Source organism: Protopterus annectens, chromosome 3.part1 (genome assembly GCF_019279795.1).
Source record: "Protopterus annectens isolate FY-2018-M chromosome 3.part1, PAN1.0, whole genome shotgun sequence".
Taxonomy (NCBI): Eukaryota; Metazoa; Chordata; order Ceratodontiformes; family Protopteridae; genus Protopterus; species Protopterus annectens.
Genome location: NC_056732.1, coordinates 47,227,527 through 47,248,877, shown reverse-complemented (window position 1 = coordinate 47,248,877; position 21,351 = coordinate 47,227,527). Strand labels below are relative to the sequence as shown.

The 21,351-nt window shown below is 41.4% G+C and overlaps 1 protein-coding gene across 3 annotated transcripts in view; it reads left to right on the top strand.

The window, feature by feature from the left end:
• The window catches only part of ESRP1 (epithelial splicing regulatory protein 1), a 627,793-nt gene that overhangs the window by 523,230 nt on the left and 83,212 nt on the right, over nucleotides 1–21,351 (top strand). For all 3 annotated transcript variants that reach the window (XM_044066542.1, XM_044066541.1, XM_044066543.1), the window contains exon 13: nucleotides 20,346–20,514. In XM_044066542.1, coding sequence (XP_043922477.1) covers nucleotides 20,346–20,514 — 169 coding nt within the window. The remainder of the gene's footprint in view (nucleotides 1–20,345; nucleotides 20,515–21,351) is intronic.

The following is a 21,351-nucleotide window of genomic DNA, read 5'->3' as shown; positions in this document are numbered from 1 at the left end:
ATTTAAGTACTCTGAATGGTTTTCACAAGCCTAAGCCTCTACCTTTTGTTTGTGCCTTTGTCTTGCAGCAAATATGGTTTCTCAAAGTGGACAATCTGGGAATCATTCTGGAAGGTCTGCTTCCTTCTGAATTTATTAGAAATGTCTGCTGAAAAATGCAGCCAGTTACAAGTGAACGCTTTTACAAGATGATTGCTTGTTTTTTTGCCCACTGTTCTGTTACCATGACAAATTTGTAAATCTAGTCTGAGACTTGGCTAAAAACTGCAAATATCATGAAGTGTTCATTTTTATTGCTTTTATATTGGTTCAAAGTTAATGTTTATCTGCACTGCTGGTGACCTGTGTTCAGGAAAAGCCCTAAACTACTCAAAAAGCTAGCTAGGGCAGGAAAGTCTGAGCAGACATATGCCTGTTCCCCTTGGGGGGGGGGGGTAATGGGGAGTGAAATTTGTGATGCTGTACAGCTTTGGCATAGCAGAGGTTGCAGGCATGGCCAGCTCCAGGTGTATTATCATCTGTACGAAGGAGCATTACTGCTCCGGTAGAGTTAGGGTGGGAACTTGCATGACTTGACTGCAGACGCTGCATAAAGTTAAGAGAACCATAAATATGTACATAAACCTTGGCCAGATAAGAAAAGGCAGGTAGTGTGGGCTTCACTGGCAACACCAGGGAAACTAACGAGCAAAAAAGGAGCAACAATGTAAGTATATCAGCTTGCAAAATGGTGAAAATATATTTATTGGTATCATTTGGTTGAATGATCTCACAGGCTGTAAGCATGAAACCCAGAAGTGTAGATCGCGGGCTATTGATAAATTGCTGATCTAAGTCTGGGGTAAGGCTCACTTGGGATAAACTGCAGGAAACATAGATGGATATTTGTCTGATCAGAGTTAACAGTGACTGAGTGGTGGTAAAATGTGCTGTTACAAGTAAACTTTGTTATAGAACATTCAGTGTGCCCCTGTTTCTTGACTTCTTTGCCAAGAAGTTCTGGACAAGACCAAAAATAATGGGGTTGGGGGCAAAGGCCCAAAATCAGGACCAGTTTATAAATATTACTATAATTCACTTAGAAAGTTAATGGAGCAACAGGCTGTTGCATCAACATGCATTTTATGAAAAATATCAATTGTGAACCTCTAATGTCTGGCATTACTAATGGTAATCCTCAGTGATTTATCAGCATGAAAACTTTTGCAATGGCAGAGAAAATGAGGCAAAAATCAGGGACAGATGAGAGATACGATTGCATTAAACTTATGTCTAGATACACTGGTAATGGAGGGGATACAGTGCTGGAAAAAGTTGTACATTATTTAAAAAAAAAAAAAAAGCTAGTTAAAAGTAAATCTGGGAGCAGCCGCTGCTAGTCATAAATGCATTTAAGTTGTCTTGCATATTGAAGATGACTAGTCAACTAAACATAACCAGGATTATTTGCTTAGCATTTATTATTATTCATTTTGTTTAGCAGAACCACCCCTAAAAGCTCAGGATGAACTTGGGAGCCAAGTGACCCAATTAATTTACACGTGTTATCCTCTGCAGTGCCTGCATATGTATGGTTAAAAGGTTAACAAAGGAGGTGGACCTTTGCTCAGGAGTATGTGAATATGGAAATGGTAGGAGAACAAAGCTGTAGGGAGCTACTGTGCCACTGGTGAGGGCAAAGGGTAAAGATGCCTTTTAGTTCAGACTACTGGAGGGACAGTTTTCTGGTCAAGTGAAGGAGCTGCCACTTTTAACAGTTGTACTGTTGCTGACTTTTCTGGCTTGTGTGTTGAATTTGTAGTACGGCCTTGCTCCACTTTCATTCGAACACTCTCCAGGTTTAAGAGTTTGCTGCATACTATTTCTTTGCTTGTGGGTTGCCCAGTTTGAACATAAAAATAAGATGAAAAACACAAGGCAAAGGTAGGAATTCTAGACCTCCTTAAACATTTTGTTCACGTTTCGTCTGCATAATCTTTTAAGTGGTGTAATTTTATTTAATATGGTATTGAAGAACAATACCACTTACTTCCTGCATAGTAGACGACCCCTCTAGTATAGCTTTTTAAGACATTTTATTTATTTATAGCTAGGCTTCTATAGGCCCAAGGGCCGATAGCCTAGTACCAACCTATGAACCTCTAAATACTGTGGGAAGAAATAGCCAGGGAATTGTTATGACTAGGCTTGTATAGTGATAGCCTAGTACCAACCTATGAACCTGTAAATACTGTGGGAAGAAATACCTAGGGAATTGTTATGGCTAGACTTGTATAGGCCCTAGGGCCAATAGCCTAGTACCAACCTATGAACCTATTTATTTAACATTTGTTTAATGGAAAAGTCTGACTAGGACAGAGCCTATTTTCAGCGGAGGCCTGGGGAGAAATGCTCCAGATGCATGTCTTTGGAATGTGGAAGGAAACCAGAGTACCCGGAGGAAATCCAGGTGAATAGACTCCAAACAGAAGGCACTCCAGCCGAGAATTGAACCAGAGAACCTCTTGCTGTGAGGCAACAATGCTAACTGCTGCACTACTGTGCCTCCCTATGCATGTGGGGCATGTAGACATGCAAGTAAAATGCATTTTTGATTGAACTGTAAGTTGACTCAAAAGAACTTTAGCTGCAGTTACGGAATACTTTCTCATCATTTTGTACACACTGTACTTCTGATGTGTGGTTTTGTTAACATGAATTAGAATGATAGCTAGGGTTAGTGTGACACTATGTGATGGTAAAAGCTATGCTATCCAAATCCAGCATTTATTGTTCTTGATGTTATTTTGTGCACAAAAGTACAGTTCACTTCATCTGTATTTTTTGAACTTTTTAAGAAAATCTAAACTGGATTGACTTTTCAGCAAGGGAGAGACATATTAAGAGGTATTCCTTTACCAGTGTTTATTCAAAGCATCTAGTTCTTTTTGGAGGAGCACTAGAGGCATTATGTCCTCTATATGTCCTGAGTTCTGTAATGGAGATCTGCACAGACGTCCATGAAATACAAGTTTGTTCTTGAACTGCTTGTGTTTTGGTCTGCTTCTTGAGTTCTACCTCAGCCGTTTCTCTCCTTTGTGGCTTCTGTGACAGTGCACAATGTTATGCTTTGTTCATACAAAATATTTTTGTAGAGGCATTTACTTTTTCCGTCTGTAGACTGAGGTCATAAGACTTTTGTTTCACTTGTTCTATCCCTGCCCCTGTATCTGCAGCCACTAGCAGATTGACCCAGGGTTCACTGGGGTAAAAGCTTCTCATTCTACAAGGGCTGCTGTGAGCTTGTTTGTGAAAACTACATCATCCTCCATTCTTTTGGTACTTGGGCAGCATACTTCCTTCCAAGTTTCAGAGACATTATCTAGATGTACCCCAGTAAAGAAATACAAATTAAATAAACAAAACGTGTTAATAACAATAGCTATACTAAAACTGGACCTTGAATTACTTTTTGTAATGCGGAGGTTTATACCAAAAGCAGCAAATATGTTTTAAAGTAATTGAGTTCAACTTCTGTCCTTTAATATTGCACTTTCTACCCTTGGATACTAATATGGGACAAATGTGGAACTGTGAAAAGCATTTCAAATATCAGCTACTGCTATGTGCCACCTAGTAGGTCATAAAGCCATGTGATATATACACCGCTAACATTCAAAGTCTCTAGCTAAAGCCATGTGATATATACACCGCTAACATTCAAAGTCTCTAGCTAAAGCCATGTGATATATACACCGCTAACATTCAAAGTCTCTAGCTAAAGCCATGTGATATATACACCGCTAACATTCAAAGTCTCTAGCTAAAGCCATGTGATATATACACCGCTAACATTCAAAGTCTCTAGCTAAAGCCATGTGATATATACACCGCTAACATTCAAAGTCTCTAGCTAAAGCCATGTGATATATACACCGCTAACATTCAAAGTCTCTTGCTCTGTGTGACTCAGCAACACTTCCCCAGGGCTTCTGATATGGCCAAAGACATCACTACACCATACCTTTCAACTTCTTAGAGCAAGAAATCTGGGCAAAGCCATCAATAATGGGGGACAAAGGCCCAAAAATAAGGACACTTTTTAAATATTGCACTTAAAAACTTAAAAAATTGATAGAACAACATTTTTTTTATTAACATGAATTTTCTGAAGAGTATGAAGTCTGAAACTGAAATGTTTGTCATTTTCTGAATTCAGTCCTCAATGATTTGCCAGAAAAACACAATTTTATGAGAAAGTGATCCAAAATGTGAAGTAAAAATCTGTACAGTTGAGATGTATGCACTGCACCAGTTAATCGTGATACCCACTGTGTGAACTGTTTGCTTAACCAGCTTGTGAGCATGACCAATTGAAAAGCGAGAAATTTTTGTCAAAAGGTGTGGATATTGTTTTTAAAAAAAATGCAGAGAAATTGTAGGCTTCAGCCTCCAACCCCACTAACCTCTAATGGTTTGTTTTAAATTGCAGCCTGTACTCTTGGCATAGGTTACTGGACAGACGTGCTGTCATGTGTTCAATCTTAGTTTTCTCAGAGCATTTCTCCCCAGGCCTCCGCTGAAAATAGGCTCTGTCCTAGTCAGACTTTTCCATGGAGAACATGAAGATCTCTCCGGACACCATTATATTGGGTGACTTCAACTACCCAAACATTGACTGGGAGCACTACTCAAGCCCCAGCACCTTAGCCCAAAGGTTCCTGGAAATTGTAAACTCAAATGCTATGGAACAACTAGTCACCACTCCCACAAGAGGGGACAACATACTAGACCTGATCATTACCAACATGGGGACTCTATGCTCCACACCAGAAGTATATCCCTCATTGGTAAGATCAGACCATAAATTAATTTCACTGGATGTCCACATCCCGACCCCACCCCCAGCCCAGAAAACCACAGTGAAAAACTTCTCAAAAGTGAACTTCTCACTTCTCAAAAACCAAAGTGGAATCCTTCAAGGCCCCAGGGCCAGTGGAAATTACGGCCCAAACTGCAGAATCCTATATAAACGCATTCTACGGACATCTCCAGGAATGCATGGATTATGCTATCCCAAACAAAACCAAGACCCAATCATTCAAAGGCAGGCATCCAGTCTGGTGGACCCCTGCCATAAATAAACTGTACAACAGAAGGAGGAAGCTACTACATGATAGAGCAAAATCCCTAATAGGGAAGGCATCTCTGATCAGTACTAGCAAAAAATTACGATCCCTCATAAAACCCTCCAAGGACAGCTTCGAGAGAAAAATTGCACAGGACACCAAAGACAATCATAAGGCTTTTTTCAGTTATGTTAGGAACCTGGGATGCAACTCCCAGACTTGTTCTGAGTTGATTCTAAACGACAAAAAATACACTGAACCCACAGACATCGCCAATATCCTGGCAGACAGGTTCAGTGCAAACTCCCCCCCAAAAGAGCAAGTATCTATCCCGGCAGAGGGCTGCCTCCCAAACATCTCTGATGCTCAGGTGAAGGCTGCCCTCTCCAAAGCAAAAAACACTGCTTCCATGGGACCAGATGGCGTCCCAGGTAGCGTCCTACATAAACTCCAAGAGGAACTAATCCCTCAAATAAAACAGCTATACAATCTCAGCCTCACTACAGGATATGTGCCCACAGAATGGTGTACAGCAACAGTGGTCCCACTCCACAAAGGTGGAGCCTCTACGGACCCTGGAAACTATCGCCCCATAAGCCTGACTAGCTTAGTCTGCAAGGCTATGAAGAGGATCATCATGGAGCTCATAAACAAAGACATTGGGGACCTACAGACACTATATCCTACCCAGTTCGGCTTTGTCAAGGGCAGATCCTGCCTTTTGAACCTGGTTGACTTCTTCAACAGTCACCAAAGCCATAGATGAAGGGAAGGTAGTCCGCACAGCCTATCTGGACCTTGCAAAGGCATTTGACACAATACCCCACTCGGGCATCATAGATAAGCTATCCAGCTAAAATATAAACCCCTATGTCACAACATGGGTCGCAAACTGGCTCAAAGACAGAACCCACAGAGTGAGAGTTGCTGGAGCCATGTCAGACTCGAAACCGGTCACAAGAGGCATCCCACAGGGTTCTGTCCTGGGACCACTCTTGTTCGGTATATACTTTTCCAAGGTACAGGCAAACGTGGGAGGACTATGGCTCACCAAGTTCGCAGATGACTGCAAACTGGGTGCCATAATCGACTCTCCAGCTGACACAAACATTCTTCAAAAAGGTCTCTCAGAGACAGGTAACTGGTGCCAGCACCATGGTTTAAAGATAAATGCCAGAAATGTATAGTCATATAGTCATATAGTCCATAGGTGGAAACCCATTAAGTACAGAGAAAGTTATTAGGGACCTGGGGGCCCAAGTTGATAGCAATCTCTCCTTTGAAAACCACATTGCCAAAGTGGTTAGACCTTCTACATAGCCCACCTCACCACGAAGGGTTTCACATCTAGATCAAGAGAGGTAATCGTGCCCCTTTATTCATCCCTCATCAGGCCCATCATAGAATACAATGCCCCTTTTCGGATGTACCTTACCCGACACCTGCAGCAATTAGAAAGACCCCAAAAGTATCTCACCAAGAGGATCACAAGGGTCTCAAACAGATGCCATATGCTGCTCGGTTAAAAAAAACTCCAGCTCTACTCAGTTGCATACCGCCTACTTCGAGGCGATCTATGCCTGACATACAAAGCTATGTCAAATCCAGAATTAGTGGACATGCTCCACCTCAGTAAATCTAAATCCCTTACAGCCACATGCTCAAGGGACTTGAACTTCAGCACAGAAATAAATAGAACTTGCTGGAGGGACAGGTTCATAACCCAGAGGCTCCCTTCACTCTGGAATATAATTCCAGTTCATGTGAGGCAGAGCACCTTACTGAATCTCTTCAAGAAGAATCTCGATAGGTGGATGGGGGATCGTAGGTTTGTCCCAGGGATTACTCCTGTGTCACTATTAGACAGAGGCACAGTAAACTAAACCTTAAAAAGGGCACAGTATACTCAAATCAAGGGGTGGCGTAAGCCATACAGAATCGGGCTAGGCTTATAATTGCCCCGGGGCAGATAGCCTAGTATGAACCAGCTTTGTACACCATCGTTTCCATGGTGTTTTAATATCACGATCACTGCAACACACAAATATTAAGCATTTAATCAGGTAATCCATCTTTAACAGATTTTAATGGACACCTAATTGTGTGCTTGTTCTGATTAAAAATTTAATTTGTAAAAGAACTGGTGAACTGCTGTCACCTCCCCCCATAATTAATTTATCATAGGTAAGTATTAGGCTATCTGCCCATGGGCATTTATAAGCCTAGCCAGAATGCTTTGGCTTTCACCACCCCTTTAGATTAGTTCTCTGTGCCTCTGTCCAGCAGAGCCATTAGTTCCCTGCGCCACTGTCCAGCAGAGCCACTGCAGTGATCCCCGGGGTAAATTTTCTGTTTCCCATCCACCGGTCAAGGTTTCTCTTGAAGAGTGTTAGTGAGCGGCTCTGCCTGATGTACAATTGAATCCTGTCCCAAAGCATGGGGAGTCTCTGGGACAGGAATCTATCCCTCCAGCATATCCTATTTATCGTTGAGCGTGTGGCTTTCTGGGATTTGCTTTTTTTAGGTGGAGCATGGGTTGGACATGGCCTTGTATGTCAGGCAGAGATCACCTCTGAGTAAGTGGTATGCAACAGAGTACAGCTGGAGTTTCTTGAGTCGGGCTGTATAGGGCATCTGTTTGAGGTCAGTAATCCTCTTGGTGAGGTACTTTTGTGGTCTTTCCAGCTGTTGCAGGTGTCTGGGGCATTGTATTCTATGATGGGTCTAATGAGTGATGAGTAGAGAGGCACAATAACCTCTTTTGTTCTAGATGCAAACCCTTTTGTGATTAGGTGGGCCACATAGAAGGATTTTCTAACCACCTTGGAAATATGATTATCAAAGGAGAGATTGCTATCTACTTGGGTCCCCAGATCCCTTATTATATTTTCTGTATTTAGGGTCTACCACCTATGTGGTAGTTTGAAGGTACTTTATTTTTTCCAAAGAGGATGGCTATGCACTTTTTGGCATTTAGCTTGAGGCCATGATTTTGACAACAGGTATCCATCTCAGTGAGACCCTTCTGGAGGGTGTTTATCAGCTGCAGAATCGATTATGGCCCCTAGTTTGCAGTCGTCTTGGTCCTATGCTTGCTTGTACCGCTGAGAAGTATATACCGAACAGGAGGGGTCCTAGGACTCAGTCCTGGGGGATGCCACTTATAACCGGTTTAGAGTCGGACGTAGAGCCTGCAACTCTCACCATGTGGGTTCTATCCATGCACCAGTTGGCAACCCATCTTGTGATGTAGGGGTTTATGTTCAAGCTGGTGAGCTTGTCTATAATACTAGAATAGGGAATGGTGTCAAAAGCCTTTGCAAGGTCTAAGTAGGCTGTGTGGACCTCCTTTCCCTCATCTAATGCCATGGTAACTGTCTCAAAGAAGTGCACCAGGTTTAGGAGGCATGATCTGCCCTTAACAAAGCCAAACTGGGTAGGGTCCAAGGTTTGGAGGTTCCCAATGTCTCTGTTAATGAATTCCATGATGATGCGCTCTATAACCTTGCAGACCAGGCTAGTCAGGTTTATAGGGCGATAGTTCCCGGGGTCCGTTGTGGCTCCACCTTTGTGGAGTGGGATAACTGTTGCTGTGGAGTGGGATAACTGTTGCTGTGCGCCACTCTGTGGATACGTAGCCTGTAGAGAGGCTGAGTTTGAACAGTGTGTTTAGGTGAGGGATTAGTTCATTTTGGAGCTCTTGTAAGACACAGCCTGGGACACCGTCTGGTCCCATTGAAGCTGTGTTTGTGGCTTTTGATAGGGCTTTTTTAACTGTGTGTTGGTGACTGACAGGGCCCTACATTCTTCTGGTATGGTTATGGGCCCTTTAGGCAGTGAGGAGGGGGGGTGAAGTTTGCACTAAACCTGTCTGCCAGAATGTTGGCAATTCAGTCGGTTCAGTGTATTTTGTGCCATTCTGCACTAAGAGCAGATCTGAGAATTTCCACTTAGGTTCTTGACATAGCTAAAGAACTCTTTGTGATTATCTTTGGAGTCATTGGCAATTTTTCTTTCAAAACTAGCCTTGAATGATTAATGAGAGATCGTAGTTTCTTGCTGATACTGATCAGGGAAGTCTTTCCTTCTTGGGATTTTATTCTTTTCTGTACTAGTTTCCTCCTCCTGTTGTATAGCTTGTTAATGGCAGGGGTCCACCAGACTGGTTTCCTTTTCTTGGAGGAGTGGGATAGCACGATCCATGCATTCCTGCAGATGCTCATAGAGTGCCTTTGTAAAGGTTTCAGCAGCTTGGACAGCATTGTCCTTTAGCATGGGGGCTGTGAACCTTTCCACCTCGGTCTTAAGTAACATGAAGTTTTCTTTTGAAAGGTTTTTCATGGTTTCCTTGATTGGGGGTGGGGCAGATAAATGTCATTCTAAAATCCCTTTAATTACAAAATGTAAAATGCCAAAAAAGGGCACAACCTTCATGAAAACCTAGTAAAGGTGTTGGTCTTTTTTATTTACATTGTTAGGAACCCAGTTAGGTCACATACGTTTGCACAGAATCTCTGAATTCAACTTTCATGAATATATTCTGGCTTAATAGATGGCACGGTCACCTCTGATGGTGGAAGATTAGGAAGCTGTGGGTTCTATTCCCACACCAGGTACTTTGATTAATTTTTTCCAGTACTGACAATGCAGTTCAGCAGAAGGGGGATCTTGGTTTCCTGAGTTGGCTGCCCTTTAAATGAAACACTAAATCATGGTTGCAACTGCCTTAGATAGTAGTAGCTCAGGTGGATGCAAAAGCTTCCATGGCACTTATCAAAAAAGGTAGGCGAGTTTCCCCAGCATTCTGATCAAATTTCTTCTAGTTAGTAAGAAAACCACCTCAAGTCTTTCCTGAAAAGTAGACAATGATTTAGTGAATGTCACTGGGTCATCTAAGAGCAAATAAATGCTCAACATTTCTAACAAGCAAGTCGTTTAAATTAACATTTACGATGGACCATTAATAGCAGAGAAACTGAGTCTTAAACAACAAAAACGTTTTGTAGTCAGTGCCTCACTCCAGAAAGTAGGAACAGTTTCACCTTTTCTCCCACGTATTGTTTCATTCACTGAAAAGTTCTGATAGCCTGTTTTAACTCTGGATTCATGTGGTCAAGCTCCAACACATCTCCCAAATAATGAAAGCAGGCACAGAAAAAAAAATCACTTGATTTGCCTTGCCTCAACATATGCTGTAAAATTTTGTTAAACCGTTGCTATCCTTTGGTAGATTTGCTTGAATATGTAAATAGTTCTGCATTTTGGTCAAAATATGTATTAAGAATTTTAGAATTTTTTTGTAGCGAGCAAGAAGAAAATTGCAGAAAAAAATTCCAGGCTCAGTTTTCCAGTGGCTGTTGGTGAGTTTTATTTGCTAAAAACTAAATATAACAGAGGCTCGTTTGGGCAGGAATTGCAGCAGCAGTGCACTAACCTCTGACGCACTGTGTGTGTGTGTGTGTGTGTGTGTGTGTGTGTGTGTGTGTGTGTGTGTGTGTGTGTTTATATATATATATATATATATATATATATATATATATATATATATATTTATATATATATAGGGTTCCTATTAAATGATCGAAGACGCATTCTTTCGAATGCGTGTTGATCGAACTTGAAAGTATGAAAAGGCAAAATAGTGAAACTGCACATAAACAAATTCTTTCCTTGGGAAAGAAATCACTTGGCCACTTTCGTTACTTTGCCATTTTCGTGACTGTAGTGCGATCTCGGAGTTGATATATTTAAGTAGGGGTGTGGGGGGCACAGAACCCCACTTTATATAATGTTTTAAATTTCTTTTTTTGTGGAATAGCGATTTTTTTTTTCCCTTGGAAAAAAAAATTGCTGTTCTAAGCATTTGTGATTGTAAGCTTTTGCTAACATGGGTTCGATACATTGTTCTCTTTAATTGTACAATGATTTAACATAGACCCATATATGTATGTCGCACACAGTCACTTTTTCTCTGTCTCAGACATACACACACACACACACACACACACACACACACACACACACACACACACACACACACACACACACTCTCTCTCTCTCTCTCTCTCTCTCTCTCTCTCTCTCTCTCTCTCTCTCTCTCTCAAAGATGCTGCCTATGGCTACCATATACAGCTTACAACCAGATATCCCATTTTACTGATATGTGTGTGTGTATTTAGAGTTGGGGTCCAACGTCTTCTGTCATACAACCCTCTTCTAGTTTTCCATCTTTAAAACTTTTGTTATCCAAGCAGCCCAACCAACGTGTTGTAGTCAGCTGTTGCTTTTTAATGCATCTCAGATGCTGTCAAGTTTCTCATCTCTGTTTGTCCAAGAGTGTTATATAGACATTAATCAGACAATAACTATGTACTCTTGACTATTAAGTATACAAGTATGAGACATGCCATTAGTCAAATATTTGCAAAGAAAAGATCCAAACAAAATGTGATTAGAAAACTCAGAGCTCTGAAAAACATCTAATAAAAAAACAATTATCTTAAAGAATCAGTGTACCATATCCTAGTTAGAGCGCAAGAGTAGTTCGTTTACATACCGTTCTGCCATGAAGAAATGTAGCTCTGTACAATTCCTCCTTTTTGGGCTGTGACAACAGCTTTCAGAATGCTTGGGCTTTAGGATTCTGGAATGCAGAAATTGATGGAAATGGTGCAGTGCTTAATTAAAACAATGTCTGTCTCTTGTAAATGATTTGCAGAAAGGAAAAATACCCCAGATGTTTTCTTTACTTTTAATAAGACATTCCTACACTCTTGTGTAATTTTGTAAAGAGGACTGCAGTCAATAAGTATTAATGTTTGTTCGTATAGAGTCCTATTCTAATTACTTTCTAAGTAAATGGTCTAAACATTTAAGTGTCAGTGCATTTGGGCCTCCCTTGATAGCTTTCATCTTTCCCTCTAATTCTTTATTGTCCTGTGCATTCATGTCGTGAGCTCGACTTGGAGTAGTCCTGAAGTGCATTTTGCATTTTTTTTTTTTTTTTTAGCTCACAGCATTACTTTCGGGCACTTGCTGTTTGCTAAACCAAAATGACTGGTACTAGCAATAACAATGGCGCTATTTGAAGAAATACCATATTTGGTAACCTCTACGACCTAAGCTGCAGTCATTTAGACTCATCTTATCAACAGATAAAATTTTACTAAACTGCGGTGGTGCAGTGGTAGCATTGTTGCCTCACAGCAAGAGGTTCTCCCTTTCGATTCTCGTGGAGTCTGCATGTCCTCCCCGTGGTTGAGTAGCGTTCGAAAGACATGCGTAGAATGGGCGTGTTTTCGTTGAAGGTTGAGTGTCGAGCTGGCACCTTGGCACCCATAAAAAAATCTACTGCCAATCATTAGCGGACCTGAGTTCCGCTGTGGTGACACCTAACCGGGAAAAGCCGAAAGAAGAACGGATACAATTTTACTAAGCTGCTAGGTTCTCCTCCTCCCTTGTCCTGTAATGCACTGTGTCATCTCTGTCCTGTTAACTTCATCGAAAAGCTGAAGGTAGTTATCCAATAAAGAGAGATCAAATAGAAAAATATGGATCAGATGTGTAAGGGGCTGGAGGGTCTGTTAGTGAAGATGGATCTTCTAACAGATCTCTTATTGTGGTAAGTGCCCATAACCTTTGTATTTTGTGAATGTGTGCATCTTCAATAGTCCCTTAGTTGAGAATCCTTAGCTGATTATCTTGGATGGTCACATTGAGGGAGTGTGCCCTTGATAACTGTGTTGCCAAAGGAAGACCTGGACCTAGACATTAGGTTGTTGTAGTATCTTGCAATGCTGTTCAAGGATGAACAAGTTGCTACTGAACAGATGTCATCCAAGGTGGCATTATGAGAAAAAGCTGGTAGAGGTTGAGACAGCCCTAGTGGAATGGTCTTTGGTGCTTTCTGTGGTTACTTCCGGTACTGGATACATGGAGTTGGCCAACCACCTGGACAAAAGGTCTGTCTCATGACCTCCTGCCCTAAAAGTGCTAGGAAAGTTAACAGACCGCTGGTCTTTCTGCAGGGTTTGAGTTTTACTTGCTTAGTACCTTAATAGCTGCTTAATTGACATGCAATAAAGAATTTGTCACGATGTGAACAGGATGGAAATAACACGTTTATTTGTAGGCTGATTCTGGCTTTTGTAGCTGCTATAGACTTAAATGATATTGTTCTGTGATCTGTGGTTTACAGATCACTGGAATCTACCACAGATCACTGGAATCTGCTCATTCAAACGGGAAGGGTTACCTTATTCAGCATGAAATAAATATCCACAGGGGGTTTGAGATCCCTCAAGAGGGGGCTAAGAAGAAATGCACCCCAAAAATATCCTTTAACTTCAATAAACTGGTATCATGAAATCCTGTCCAGCATGGATGTTGGGATTGACTACCAGATGCATACTGACAGCTGAATAATTAAGACCAGCATTAAACATTTCTGTAAGGTTATGTAGGACCTTGGAAGTGCTTGTTAAAATAGGATAACTTTTATGGCTCAGATAAGGATACCTTTCCATGTCTTATAGATCTGAGTGGAAGGTCTACAAGAGGAAGAAATTATAACAATCATTTGGTCAGAGAAAACAGGACACCTTACTCTTCCTGGAACTGGAGCAGCCTGTGTTGTCAGTTTAGAAGCTGGGGGATCTTGGTACCTAGGGATTCAGTAACATCTTTGCTGGAAGGGACTTTGAGGGCAAGAGGGGTTAATGCAGAAATTGTTGAAGTGGTAACCCTGTTTGGGCCTTGTGGAATCTAGCTTTCTAAATGAACCTCCTGATAACAGAGAATGGAAAGAAGCATTGAGAAGACTGGGCTTTGGAAGAGCTAGGGCATCATGTGCCCAACTGGAAGATCTGTGTTGGTGATAAGTACATCACTCAGCCCCATCTGTGGCATAAACATGTCCGCCTGGTGGACTGAAAGCTGTCTTGAAGATAATCAGAAGATTGTGACTGTGTTTGTTTATAGTTTCCCTGAAATTTGAGTCACTACAAAGAGCTCTTGTTATTTTGTAGCCCATTGTCACACCATTCTGCATTGTCAGCGTAACGCATAACAGTGGGTACCTCCTTATTTGATGAGAAACTAGACTGCAGAAATGCATGACTCAACTGCTACCTATGGGGGAGAGGGGTGTCCTACAAAAATTGCAGGAAGAGATGAACAGCTTTCATTTCCAGTATATTCATGGGTAAATAAGTCTCTTGAAGAAACCACATGCCCTGAGCCATCATTGCATTGAAAATGCATGCCACCACCCAGAGGCAGTTGTGCCCATGATCACCATAGCCTGTGCAGTTATCATGACATGTAGGCTCCTGGTCTGAAATTTGAAAGAAACCATCTATCAAATGGAGTGTATCCTCTGCAATGCCCTCATGTAAAACTTGGCACGAATCGCCATAAAGACAGATGATGCCATTAAACTGAACAGTCTGGTGCATTTATGCTGAAAGGTATTGACAGGAGAGGAGAAGGTGAACTGCTTGCTATATAGATGGATTTTCTTATGGGGCAGAACTAACCCAAACATCCCGGTGCTGAGGAAATGGAATCTTAGCATCCAAACTTGTGAGAATGTAGGTGGAAGTTTGTAAAATTCACAGTCACCTCCCAGAGAGGTAAAAAGTCTGAGGTAATACTCCCTTTGCCTGATGAGACCATCTTTGGACAGTGCAGCTAGGGCCTACTCATCCAAGTATTTTCCATGGTTAAGTAAAACCACAGATTGACTGCAGCTTCAAGTTGAGCAGTCCTGGGGTTGGAATCAAATATGGCTATATGGATGGCCTTTTTGGTAGCAAATGTATATAGGCCACTGAAGCTCACAACTGGCCTGAGGTTCTTTACCCCTTTTTTTTTTTTTTTGGGGGGGGGGGGGCTAAATCATGGAATAGTATCTTTGTCCTGTCTGGTACTGAAGGACTTCTTTGATGGCTCATTTGTAGGAGTTTGTGCAAGTCCTAATTGCCAATTTTTCATACAGTGGTACTTCAGTAAGAGTAGGGATTTAATGTTGGGGGAGGAGGAGAATAAAGGGATGATATACCCTTTCTACACTAGCTCACCGAGTACCTCCCTGTAGATTTTTCTTCATGCCTGCGAATGTGTAAGAAGTTCCTTCTGACCATATCTGATGAAAAATGGTAGGGGAGTTGGGACTGCAGCAGTCTGCCTTGAGTCTGACCCTGACTTTGGGGATGCCAGCCCTTGGGTCAATGACCTTACAGGGATGCAGTTGGAGATGTAGTTCAGGTGTGTTGGTGCCCCAGAATTAGAGATGAAGTTAGCAGATCTTGCGTACCTTCAAAGGAATGCTGACAAAAATGAAACTTCACTGCAAGGCAGTCAGGTCTCGGTGTGTCTGTCCATCATAGTTTTCATGGGTTTATCATCTTTTGGACCAAACAGAAAGGGTCCTTTAAATGGAAACTCCAGAAAAGTCACTTTGTTGTCCTTAATGAATTATGTCAACTGCAAACAGGAGTGCCAGCATATGGCAGTCCAACATCCTGCTACTTCCAGCTGCCTGAAGTTGCAACAGCTACAAAAGTAATAACTGGCCTTCATCTTTTCCTTCAAAGAGTTGCTAGACAAGCTTATCTACAACATGGTGAAAGTAATCTGACATGCCTCTGGAAGTGGAGTATGTCATTCAGTTGGAGTTGAAGAGGAGAAGAAAAGTAAACCTATTTCCTGACTCTGTTTATAACCCAACATTCCTTGTCTGGTTGTGACAGCTGGGCTGCGGGTAGTAAGTCCACTCCTATGACTGTTATTTTTGCAGCAAACCAAAAAAGTCTCTGTGCACTGAACACTCTTGTAGGAGACAATAAAATCTGCTTGGATGTCTCTTGGATTGGGGCCACCATGTCAGGGTTCTCTCATGCAGTTTGTTCTTCAGTTCTATTCAGGAGACCACCCAGTAAGGTTGGGGAAGATGGCATGCATTTTGTAGTTCCCCATAACATTAAGACACATGTTCTATTGAACAAACCCCTCTTCACAAGAATTTCCTGAAGATAGTCATCTGGTCAGCGGATGTAATAATCTCTTTATCATCTGAATCCTGCATTGTCATATATAGTAAGGGATCTGTATAGGTTTACTTACAGGCATACTTTCTGAGCCATTTTTATGAGAGAGCATATTATCAGAGGATTTCACCATCCTCTTCGAAGTTTGTACCAGGGTCACAGAAAATTTGAGAGGGAAAATCACACAGGAAATGTTAGCGATAGGAGTTGGGATGAGGTGCGATTATGCCAGCAGAAGTCATTAGTATGAAGGACTGACCTAGACATCCCCAAGAGTATGGAAAGTTTTTTTTAGCTTAATGGTGGAGAGACAAATGTTAATACCCATGACACTTGTCTAAAGCACTGACAGAGATGGCTGTGATACTGCCAATAATTACCTGGCACAGGTGAGGTTGGCAGTGATGCCAGGAAGGACAGTAATGCATAAGATGGCACTAGAGAGAGTGAAAATGACTCTGTTATACGAGGTGCTTGAAAACCTGGTATCTGCAAGGACACAAGGGGAAACAAGTGCATGGTCCACCAAACCTGGAGAAAAGTGAGGACAAGCTGAAAAAGAGAGAGGAGAAAACTTCTAATGCTCTATAACTCGAGGAACAAGAGAAGCCTTCCTAGAGGAAGCCCTGCCTTTTTAACTCTGGACAGCAGCTCTGAGAGTCAATCATTCGAAGGCAATGCAGGAGATGGAAATATGGAAGAGGTAAATCTGAAGAAGTGTGAGATATTACCTTCTGTAATCTGTGTAAACTTTGTTGTGCCTGTCTAGTTATCTTTATTCCCTTCCTTGTGAATTCTCTGATTATTCAGTTAAGTAAGCTACAAAAAGTCAGAAGTATTCTGAGAGGCTGACTTCATAGAAAGCTTATATTAGATTAGATACAATGACCTGAGATGTAGAAATGAAGCTAGTTCTAGAAATGTTTGCCATGACTGTAGCTAAAACCAATCATTTCTTTCAGAATAATTTATCGCTACAGTTCTTCACTATTTTAATCCTTAAAGAATCAAAGGTGAATGAAGGGATTGGTAATAAGAGAATGGAGTTATTTTATTTTTCATTTTTGGAAGTGCACTTACATAGTTTGAGGGAAAACATTTATTAGAGCCTTTGAATGATTGGATGGGGTGTTAGATCCAGGACAGGATTTAACAGCTCGTTAAGAAGACCACAAGTGGATTATGTGGGTGAAGACAGAGTAAAACTGGCTAGGTGGTAGGACAAGATGGTCATTATAAATGGAGTCCATTGAGATGAAATAATGCAGAGCAGCAGGGGTGATGCAGGGAATCGATACTTTGAATCAATAACTGGGTATATTTGAAATTCTTACGAAAACATCTGCCTTTGCTGGTGACAGCAATGTGACATGGTTGATGGACAAATGGGTATATAGAGGATAAAAGGGAGATTGCAGAGTTGGACGATTAGGATAAGCTATGCCTAAAACCAGTTTAAAAACATGCAAAATAAAGCATCAGGAAGCACACCAGACAGAATAGAGCCTGCATTTCTGAGGGGAGCAGTAACCCAAAGAATTTGAGGAACAAGACCAGGCTTAGTTAAAGCAGTAGCATCTCAGATCTATGAAAGATGCATATTCTAAATGTTTAATTTTGTTATCGACACTATTGTGATCTGCTCATGGCCCATGGTTCAAATGCATTAGAACTATGTAGTTTTCTGTTCTGTTTTAGTCCTCTGGCATCTGTCTATCCCTCTATAGGCTCGTACCGACCTGCTAATTATCTATGAAACCGACCAGTGCTTGCTTGTCAGGGAGGCGTCTTGGCAGTGACTCGCCACTCTCTTCCTTCTCAATCTCCACATTTATCTTAATAAAATTGTGTTTGCATTCGCTGGCCAGTAGTGATAACAAACATCCTCTCACGACATGTAATGGTACATGACTATATACGCAGAATGTGTTTTCTGCTTTTGTAAATGTGGTTATTTCAGTACAGATGACAACTGGATGTATAACTTGAAAAAGTTTTACTGCACCATTGTGCAGTTGCTCATTTTAGTGATGCTTGCAAAGTTTATTTGGTCCTGTATTAGTGTAGTGCATTGACGGCATTTTTTTCTGTGCGACTTCAGAATTGGTGTATATAATCGACAGGACATGCATGGGGTTCAAAGGGGGACTTTTCCCCCTGCAAAAATATTGGTTTTGGTTGTGCCTGGGTTTGTCCTTCATTTTTGTTTAGCTATTTTAAGCTTGGATATTTTTTGTCAATGTTTTGTGTTTAGATATTTGAGTTTAGATTATTTTAAGTAAACCCATATATATGTATTTATCAGTACTTTTGAGTACCCAAACATCTCTTCTAGTAAAAAAAAAAAACAATTTAAAACTAGAATATATTTGTCTCCCTGTGACTCTGAATATTTTAACTCTGACTGTGCTAAACTTCAGGGTAAGGTAATACACCTTTTGCCCTATAAGCAACTGCAAAGTTACTGTAGCAGTAAGCTCATTCGGTAGTGTGCATCATCGTGTGTGCGTATATGTGTGTGTGTGTGTGTGTGTGTGTGTGTGTGTGTATGCGTGTATGTGTGTGTGCGTGCGTGTGTATGCGTGTATGTGTGTGTGCGTGCGCGTGTGTGTGCGCGCATGTGTGTGTGCGTGTGTGTGTGTGTGTGTGTATAATGTATATGAAATGTGTGTACCTTGTATCTATATAGTGCACACACATACTGAAGTTGATGACTAGGGTATTGGACCTTAGCATACCCCTGGGCAAGTCCTGTGTTTCCCGTATGCCTCCCTACCTGCCAGATAGGATTGCTTATGTAGTTTCTCACTCTGCCATATAGACAAGAATTCTGTTTTGTTTTCTTTTTATTAATGAATGTTTATGCACACTGGAAGACCATGCAAAAAACAGTTGTGTATCAGAAATGTCACTATATACTTAACAGAAGAGAAGTTTAAATATGTGCCATACATCAGTTATGGATTCTGAGAAATTCATTTGATTTTTATTAATAAAATTCTTCAGGCCCTGTTGCTGATTGTTTCATGGTCTGCACAGGCTGCATCCCACAGGAATATAACAAACTGGAGAAATGCAAAACTGCAGCATAGGTTCATAGGTTGGTACTAGGCTATCGGCCCTAGGGCCTATACAAGCCTAGCCATAACAATTCCCTGGCTATTTCTTCCCACACTATTTACTTTCCTGGACCCCTGTATAGCAGGGCAACTGACGTGATCCCTGGGGTGAATTTTCTTTTTCTCATCCAGTCATCAAGATTCCTTTTGAAGAGGGCCAAAGAGGTGTCCTGCTTGACATGTATGGGCAGTCTATTCCAGAGCCTGGGGAGTCTCTGGGTCAGGAACCATCCCTCCAGCATGTTTTGTTTATTGTGACAACGAGGTTTAGATCCCTGGAGCATGTGGCTCTGAGGGATTTGGTGTTACTGAGTAGTAAATGCTTCGAGTAATTTTGAGTGATGGGGGAGTATTTCTGTTGTAATATGCCCTTTGGTAGAATATTCTTCATAGTTAAATTGCATGGTTTTATACATTTTCTCTCTAAACAGAATTTGATGTTGGAGGAAACACTTTTGGGTGTAGCCTGAATGAAACACTTTGGGGGTGTAGCCTGGATGTTTACATACATTTTAAATTATTTTGCTTGCGTGTTGTGATTTGATTCCACAAGGGGGGGGGGTCTCTGAAATGTTTCTGTGCCTAAATGTATCTAGAGGAGAGTAAGGAATCTTTTCTGTATTTGTTTATAAATAGAGGTGTGTGTTTAACCAGTTCTGACTTTTATGCAGATACACTCCCTAGATGTCATTCATTGTGTACCACAAGAAATAGGGCTCGTGAATGCTACATGTGTTTACACAGTACTAGTCTGAGATGCGATGCCCTAGATACAGGATATTTGGTATTTGGCTGTCTTGAGTGGCAATGTATGTTACTGGCTTCAGAATGAGATAGAGTAGATCTGTGATATAGCAAAAAGAGAAATGCTGGTCCATGTAGCTCCATGGATCTCTCTATGTGGTTCCTGGTTTGCATTTGCTGCTTAGAATATAAAATGCATGGAAACCTAATTCAGAAGTTAGTTTGTAGCTGATTGGGGCATTGCAGTGCAATCAGATGGGAGTCTTGGGATGTTTTTTGTTAATGTTCCACACTAATGCTCTAAATTCTTTTTTTTTTTTTGCCAGGTCTATCTCCTCCCACTTATACCTTTCCAGCTCCTGCGACAGTTATTCCGGCAGAAGCTGCTTTATATCAGTCTCCAGTCCTTCTGAATCCTAGAGCCCTCCAGCCACCGGTAGCTTACTATCCAGCCAGTACTCAACTGTTCATGAACTACACAGCCTACTGTCCCAGGTAAGGTGCATGCTGCGTCTGTGTCCCAGAGTATCTCTGTAGTATTAACCACCCTAACAAGCACTCCTGTGGAAAGTTTGAAGCTAGCATCACCTTCTTAACCCTACTGTCTTTTTTTTTCCCTGAGTAGTGTGTCACCTAATAAGCTTTGGTGAAAGAAATTCTGTTTGTTTTTGTTGAATGCCTTTCAACGAGTGTTTTACTTGTGTGTGCGCGCATGTGTGTGCGTGCGTGTGTGTGCGTGCGTGTGTGTGTGCGTGCGTGTGTGTGTGCGTGCGTGTGTGTGCGTGTGTGTGTTTAAAATGGCTAAACATTGGAATAAAGTTGTTTCCTCTTTTTGCCCCTCTCGAGCAGTCTGGGAGTTGGTATATTAATGGGGGATTGGGGCCTGTCACCCCCTGCAAATCTGCTTGTTTTTGTATTTTTTCAGTTTCTCACCATATGCATGGTCAGCGTGTGTGTTCGATGATGTGAACTGATGATTAGATTTTTACATTAAATTTAATGTTGTCATTCACAATTGTGTATGTGTATAGATGTAGATATAGCTGCATCTGTATCTAGATAGATAGCTACATAGGTAAAACTTGGAACCCCCTACCCTCAGCTATTACCTCAACAGACTCAAAGTTTACATTTAAGACTCCTCAAAGACCATCTAAAACACACATGGATATGCTTATGTTGACCCCCCCAGGCTAAACTCCCCAATCATCCCATCCCTCTTCCCTAATCTACTAGTCTCTGTTCCTGAACCTTACCACTAAGAGGAAGTGCAGCTTTTTATTTCTAGCCCCCTCATTGTGTCACTTCTAAACCTGGCCTTTCAGATTGTAT